The sequence below is a fragment of the Gymnoscopelus braueri genome, assembly GCF_963280865.1.
Source record: "Gymnoscopelus braueri genome assembly, chromosome: 4".
Taxonomy (NCBI): Eukaryota; Metazoa; Chordata; class Actinopteri; order Myctophiformes; family Myctophidae; genus Gymnoscopelus; species Gymnoscopelus braueri.
Window position 1 is genome coordinate 23,385,472 of NC_137605.1, and position 7,500 is coordinate 23,392,971.

The 7,500-nt window shown below is 44.7% G+C and overlaps 1 protein-coding gene across 1 annotated transcript in view; it reads right to left on the reverse strand.

Annotated features, from left to right (window-relative positions):
- Positions 1-7,500, reverse strand: part of cadm4 (cell adhesion molecule 4) — a 302,572-nt gene that overhangs the window by 21,232 nt on the left and 273,840 nt on the right. Inside the window, 1 exon segment of the mRNA XM_080425842.1 lies at positions 4,917-5,089. Coding sequence (XP_080281968.1) covers positions 4,917-5,089 — 173 coding nt within the window.

Here is a 7,500-nt window from a genome sequence, read left to right on the forward strand (position 1 = left end):
AATAATAGGAGGTATAGCATAAAGAGTAGGAGGGACAGCATAAAGAGGTATAGCATAAAGAGAGAAACAGCCAGAAGGAAGACAGAGACAGGGACAGTACGTGGGAGAGACAGTGAAAGGAGTGAGAGCGAGTGGGTGAGTGAGGCTCAGAGATTTGGTGTGACAGACACTGAAAATGGAAATGGAAAAAAAGGCTCGGGAAAAAGAGAGTGAGAAGCAATGAATACTTGTAAGAGAAAAAAAGCAGGGTAGAATAATAAATATAAAAAAAGGACAACGAGACCATATATCCTTCTTGTCACAGTGGTCTTTGGAAAGACTTGTTCCTCGTCATCTCGTACGCAAGTCACTACAGGACTGAGCAACCATTTCATTCAGCTCATACTGTGTGTAGCAGTTCAGTAGCCTGGAATCCAGTGTGATTGCTACCGCTATGTTCATCTTGTGCATTCTTTCACTCCGCTTATGATAAGCGGAGTGGAAAAAAAATCCAAAAGACGAATATAGCAATCAGTCTGGATTCCAGGCAAGCGGTTCAGTAGTTCCGCTATCTGCGTGCGTGCGTGCGTGCGTGCGTGCGTGCGTGCGTGCGTGCGTGCGTGCGTGCGTGCGTGCGTGCGTGCGTGCGTGCGTGCGTGCGTGCGTGCGTGCGTGCGTGCGTGCGTGCGTGTACCTCATTCTGAAATTTACTTCAGGATCAATTAAGTATCCATAGCATCTAGAACACAGTCATTGTGATGAAGAAAGAAATGTGATCAATATTGTAAGTAGAAGGTCATAGCAAAGCATGCAGCCTATTTAATAGCGGTAGAAACAAATTTAATAATGAATTCCTCACTTTGAGAGGAGAAAACAATGTGTCCCATGTTGGATTGCACAGTAAAAGCCACTGGCATTACAAGAGTGGGGCAGACATTTCATCAAAGCTGATTTGCTGGAATTGCTTTAATGCTGAGCTGAGCAGCGAGTTTGGCTCAGGGTGGTTAGTTTCTACTTTGTTTTTGTGGATCTCGTTCTCAGTTTTAAACAAAAAGAAAGAAAGAAAGAAAGAAAAGTAAGTCACATGCATTTTGTCTCTTTTGTGACAACGACAATTGAGGAACAAAAAAAGGAGGGCGTAATTAAAAAGCAGCGTATAGGGCAAAAGAGACAAAAGGAAAGATGAGAAATCATGAAACGCAGTGTAGGCAACAAAAGGCCAATGGAGGAAGACAAAAGGTGGAGAAAGGCGGGAGGTGGAAAATGGTGAGGGATGGCAGACGCAGAGAGATGAGCGGGAGATGGTATGTGCAGAGCACATAAAAGCTTGACATATCTAACCTTCTAGAGAGAGGGGGAGGAGGAGGAGGAGGAGGAGGGGGATTGGGGAATCGAGAGGGAGAGAGAGAAAAGGAGGCAGAGAGTGATGGAGACAGTGGGCGAGGATGTCAACTTTCATCCTGCCACCATTGCCACCTGCCATGCCAGCTTTCCCCTTCTCTCATTATCTGTCTGTCTCTCTCTGCGGAAACTGGATGGCTGCCATTTTGTGAGCAACTTCTGTTCTATGCATGAGTGTGTGCATGTACATGTTCTATGTACGCATGTTCTAGAATCTATGGTCTATGTATGTATAGGGCTGTGCGTGCGTGCGTGCGCATGTACAGTATGCACGTGTGCAAATGTGTAGAGGAGTGAGTGGGGGTGCTAACCTAAGGCATCCCAAAACAATATTATATAACACACTCCTCTTTCCCTACTTTCCTCGTCATGTTTCTCTCTCTCTCTCTCTCTCTCTCTCTCTCCTCACGTCCTCTCTCGTTCTGATCTCCTAAAAAGGTGTGTTTGGGTGCAGTGGCAGGACCAACCAGCAGGGGGCAGGAGAGATCAAAAGGGGCCCCTCGGGTTGAATGACAGCACAGTGCGGGCGTAATTAGGCTGCGGCTCAAACGTGCAGCATGTGAAAACGGTGTAATCCTCTGATGATGAGCTGACTGCCACCGCAGCCGCGCCAAGAAAGACCTCACGCCTCGCAGTGTGCTCCTTTTTTCCCCCCCATCTTAAAGTCAAAAGTTTTCCCGCAAGTTACGTAAAAACCTCAAGGCCCCAAAGCCCTTTGAACTCATTGTGTCTTTTCAAATATGTATGAGCCATCCTCTATTTCCTGACAAGGCTATTTGGAGATACAAGAGTTTCTCATCCTGAGAGCCGCGAGGTCCGCCCTCCAACATCATCCTCTTGTGTAACCTGTGAAATGGGTGCGCCGCGTATCTGCGTCTGCACAAAGTTCTCCTGCAAATACACAATAGGCTCTGTGATTGGAAAACACTTTACCTTACCTTCCTTTACCGTACTTCTTTCACAGGTGTTACTAATGATACTAATGAAGGCTCCGTTCCATTCTGGTCAAACAGCAGAGTCAGGGTGCTGATATTGTGTCATGTTGGCTCACTGGAAACACTGCTACACCAGTGGGTCTCAAAGTGTGGTCCTGGGACCCTCATGGTTTCTTGAGAGAGTTCCAAATGGCCCCTTACGGGTGTGGAACCAAATGGCCCCGCATTTGTACTCTCTCAGAGTTTTGGGGGTCCTTGACATTTAAAAGTTTGAGAACCACTGTGCTACACTAAATGGAGCAGAGCCTTCATTAGCATCATTGGTAAGACCTGTGAAGGAAGTAAGGAAGAGGCCCAATTTCTTTCCAATATGGCTGCTGTGCATAGCAGCACGTAAATCTGGCGTCCCTATATTTTGGGAGATGTAGTGGGCTGTTTTCGCCATTCGTCGTACAACAAAGTACTGTATATAGGACTATATAGTGTTAAGAAAAGATTCCCCTCACTCCACTGATTCTCAACCTGTGGGCCGGGGGCCTTGAGGACATTGTCAGTGGGCCCCCAAATAATTGGGAAAACAATAAGATACTGATAATATAACATTAATATAAAAAAGTCATGGTATTCTGTCTTTAAAACATTGAGAAATGAGTTTTCATTGCGATAACAATAAATAGGAACTTTAAGTAAACTATGCTACAGTAGTTCCATTGATCCAAGCCGGAACACAATTGACATGATTGATCGATCATGAAAATAAACATGCTCTGAAAATGTGTGCGGTCCACCCATCTGACCACTTAACACGGCAGCCATTTGGCTGCCGTGTTAAGTGGTCAGGTGGGCCCTGATCCAATAAAGATTGAGAACCACTGCCTTAGTCCATCCTGAGGGACTTTCTCAGATTGCACACACACACACACACACACACACACGCATGCACAAACACACACGCACGCACACGCACGCACCGTTGGATATATATTTTCCTGACACCGCTACCTACATTGTGAACACTACATTAGCTTCATTGTCATTTTTTTTTGTCAAGGCCCATTTGATATGAGGCGGAAGGAAGGCGCCCAGACATGTCAGGTTCCTGCACAGAGCTCTAACAGAATCAGCACCGAGTGATTCCACAGAAGAAAATGTAATGAAGCCACAGCTGAATCACTCTATTGCCCCGCATTATATCTGGCACCGCGTCCCATAGCAACATATGTTCATATGAATACCCCGTAGGTCTGCGATATAGTCCAGGCGCATCGTGAAATTGTAAAAATTGTCTCTCGCCCCCACACTCCTTGTACAATTACGGTACTGTGTTGTTGTGCTTATAACTGGGGAGGCTCTGTTCTCCACAAAGTTCAGACTCTGATGATGAAACACGGAGGAGAGCGAGGATTGAGTCATCAGTGTACATAACAAATCGCTCCTATCCGCGACAAGTCGACAATTAGTCAGAATAATGATGCCCGTAGACTAGGGTACCGCGCGTGGGACGATCGATAGTTGTGCAGAGTCGATAACAACAGGGTGGGGGGTGGGGTGGGGGGGGGAGGTGTCTCGGCAGAGGTTCCAACGCGGAATCCAGAACAAAAATAAATAGAGCGGCGCTGAGAGACAGATGAGACAAGCCACAGGATTTATCAGCTCTCGGTTCGCTTCCAACACTAGAAGTGGGAGATAGAGAACTGGGGGAGGAATAAATGAATCCAATTAAATCCAACATAAGAGAGGAGATAAATACCTAATCATCGCCCCAGATGCTAGGGACCAGAAATGGAGCAGGAAAAAAAATTGATCGCTTCAACATTTTCTTTTTTGTACAAAGAAAAAACAACAACAGTAAGCTTGGAGACGGGGATGAGAAAAACGACTGAACACTTTTTTTTTAAAACAACGTTAGATGTTTCGGACACGATAACGTTGGTTCTCAAAGTTGGGTTAACCCATTAAGACCGGGAACGCATCTGTGTGTCATTTTTAGATTTATTTGGCTATTCAAAAATAGCAGATCTACAAGCTCATAGCGCGGCACCGAGTGCTGCGCTATGAGCTTGTAGATCTGCTATTTTTGAAAAATCGTGAAAATTCGTGGCAAAATCTTGGATTATACATTTTTTAAAGCGAACATTTGTAAAATATTTAGTTCCAGGAACCCCCAGAAGCAAAGATTTGAGTTACAAATGTCCGCCAAAAAAAAAGAAATAAATTCAAATATTTGCACAACTTTTTATGATTTTTCAAAAATAGCAGATCTACAAGCTCGTAGCGCGGCACTCGGTGCCGCGCTATGAGCTTGTAGATCTGCTATTTTTGAATAGCCCAACGAAATTTAAAAATGACACACAGATGCGTTCCCGGTCTTAAAGTGTTAATAATTAGGAACCAAATGGACCCTTACAGATCTGTAACTCAGAGTGTGTGCAAATGGAACCAAATGGACCCTTACGGGTCCATTTGGTTCTCTCAGAGTTATGGGGATCGGTGGCCTAATAATGCATGTACCAAACTTGGGGTCCATGAAATTAAAAAACTTTTACAACCACTGCACTATATAGTAAGTTGGCCGACACAGCTGTCATGGCGATGACTCACCATAGACCAATAGGGTGTAGTGGTCGGCGGCGCGGCCGTAGTTGTTTTGTGCCTGACACAGGTACGTCCCGTTGTGTGACTGGCTGAGACGGGAGATCTGGAGGGTGGGGCCGGAAATCTCGGCCCTCTCAGGTAAAGTCTCATTGATCCTGGACCACTGGATAGTCCTAGGCCTGGAGGGGGAGAGAGGGAGAGAGAGAGGGAGAGAGGGAGAGTGAGAGAGGGAGCATTAGAGAGAAGCACGCACAGGTAGAGAGTTGCTTGACTTTTGATATCCTTTAAATTCTTTAAGAGATAGCAAAGGGGCGGTATATATTTTACTGTAAATCCACAGAAATCCTCCCAGGGAGAATTCTAAGCCACCAGCCTTACACACAAATACACACACACAAGGACACATCACACACACACACACACACGCACAACACCGACAGCAAACAAACACAAAAGACAGATTATGTGCCCTCCGCCCACACAGGCACACCTGTTACAGGACAGAGAGAGGCTAGAGAAAGAATGATACTGCTGCTACTGTATTACTATTGCTACACCATTATTACACTGTTACTACTGACACTACTACTGACACTGTCAGGGACCCCCAGAAGCAAAGATTTGAGTTAAAAATTTTCGCTTTAAAAAATATATATTCAAAGATTTGCACACGTTTTCAACATTTTTCAAAAATAGTAGATATACAAGCTCATAGAGCGGCACTCTGTGCCGCGCTATGAGCTTGTAGATCTGCTATTTTTGAATAGCCAAAGCTAATTGGTTAAAATGATTGTGACGCTATGTTAACTAATTTCGCTGGGGACCCCCTGGTACCCCCCCCAAGGACCACTGGTGGTCCCTGGACCACTGGTTGAGAACCACTGTCTTAGATCAAGGCTATCGATGGTCGCTAAGACTCTCGTAGATATAAAAATGTCAGATGTCGATCTAAGGCTACCACTACTACAACTGATGCTGCTTCTACAACTACTACTACTACTACCATTGCTACTTTCTACTGCTAAAACAACCACTACTACTACAACTGTTACTTTTACCCACTTTAGCCACTTTAGTTCACTGGTTCTCAAAGTGAGGTCCGGGGACACCCATGGGTCCTTGAGTGGGTTACTGCGGGTCCCCAGCAAAATGAGGCACAGTTTAAACATTTAAGCCCTATTTTAATTTCCAACTATTTGAAAATAGCCGATCTACAAGCTCACAACGGGTCACAACAGGTCTGTAACGGGTCTGTAACTCTGAGTGTACACATGGAAACAAATGGAACACTGTGCACTCTTAAGGTCCTTACACACCGGCGAATATGCGAATATACACAAAATTCGGACTCGTTCCGAATAATTAAAAGACGCTTTTTCGCTTCGCGAAACTGATGTGGACGCTTGCATTGACTTTATAAGGTTTAAAAAAAAAACGTATTTATTCGCATGAAGAATTCGCCCCGGTGTGTAAGGACCTTTAGAGAAGATTTTACAGTGTAGATTGGGATCTCAGAGGTGAAAAATGGAATGGGGGGTCCGTGGGCCTAATATATATCAAACTGGGTCCTTGAAACACAGACCTGTAAGGGTCCTTTTTGGACCGCTGGTGGTCGCCAGGCCCGACGTTGAGAACCACATGCTTCTAGTTAGAGGATGGTAAACTGGTGCACTCAGCTGATAAGTGCTCAGCGCACTATTTCCTGTGAGTTCCATGCAGGCACTAATGAAATCTCCCATCAGCAATGAGAGTTGAGTATTGTGAACAGACGTATGACTAATGACAGCTCTATATACAGCAGCAGCAGGAATATTACGACCCTCTTCCCGCTTATTTGGAGAACCATGTCGATTGCGCACTGATGAAATCAAATGCAATAAAAAGCCAGTGTTTTGTGTTGTTGTTGTTGTCGGGCCTCCCTTTTCCTGAAATGACCTCCATCTGAGTGCAGTTATTTAAGTACTGTACTTAAAGATGGAGTGCCATGATATTTTTCAACCCTAAAACCTGATCATAAGGTATTATTATTATGTAAGGATTTTTTTCAACAAAAAAAAGTGTACAGTAAGTGTTAAAATTTTGTTTTTATGTAGACACACCCACCAGTGCATTAAGTATACCTGGTTCTCACCTTAGCACCTCCTCCACCACCTTAGCACCACCCACCTGTCCTAGTCCCTCCTCCTCCTCATGCCCACACCTGTTGTGTTATGATAATGAGGGGGAGGGTGTGGGCTTTGTGATGTCACTAAAGTGCTGTTTCTCTATTGGCACGTTTGACCCTCAAGGTTTCAGCCTCCAGGAAGAAACTCCAAATAGTCAGAGAAGACATAAAACACCATAAAAACACCACCGGGGGGCTTAATGAAGTTCTATCAACCTCATAGACACATGAAAAACAGAAAAAGTGCAAAAACATGGCACCAGCTCTTTAAAGCAGCACTATGTAACTTTCCCCTTCTACCCCCGATTTGAACCTGGTTTCCTGCTTACTGTAAGTGCTGCAGCTTTTACCATTGAGCTAATCCCCTCTGGGGATCAATTGAATCTTGATCATCAGGTCAAAATTCCTGTTAGATATTGTGTCTAG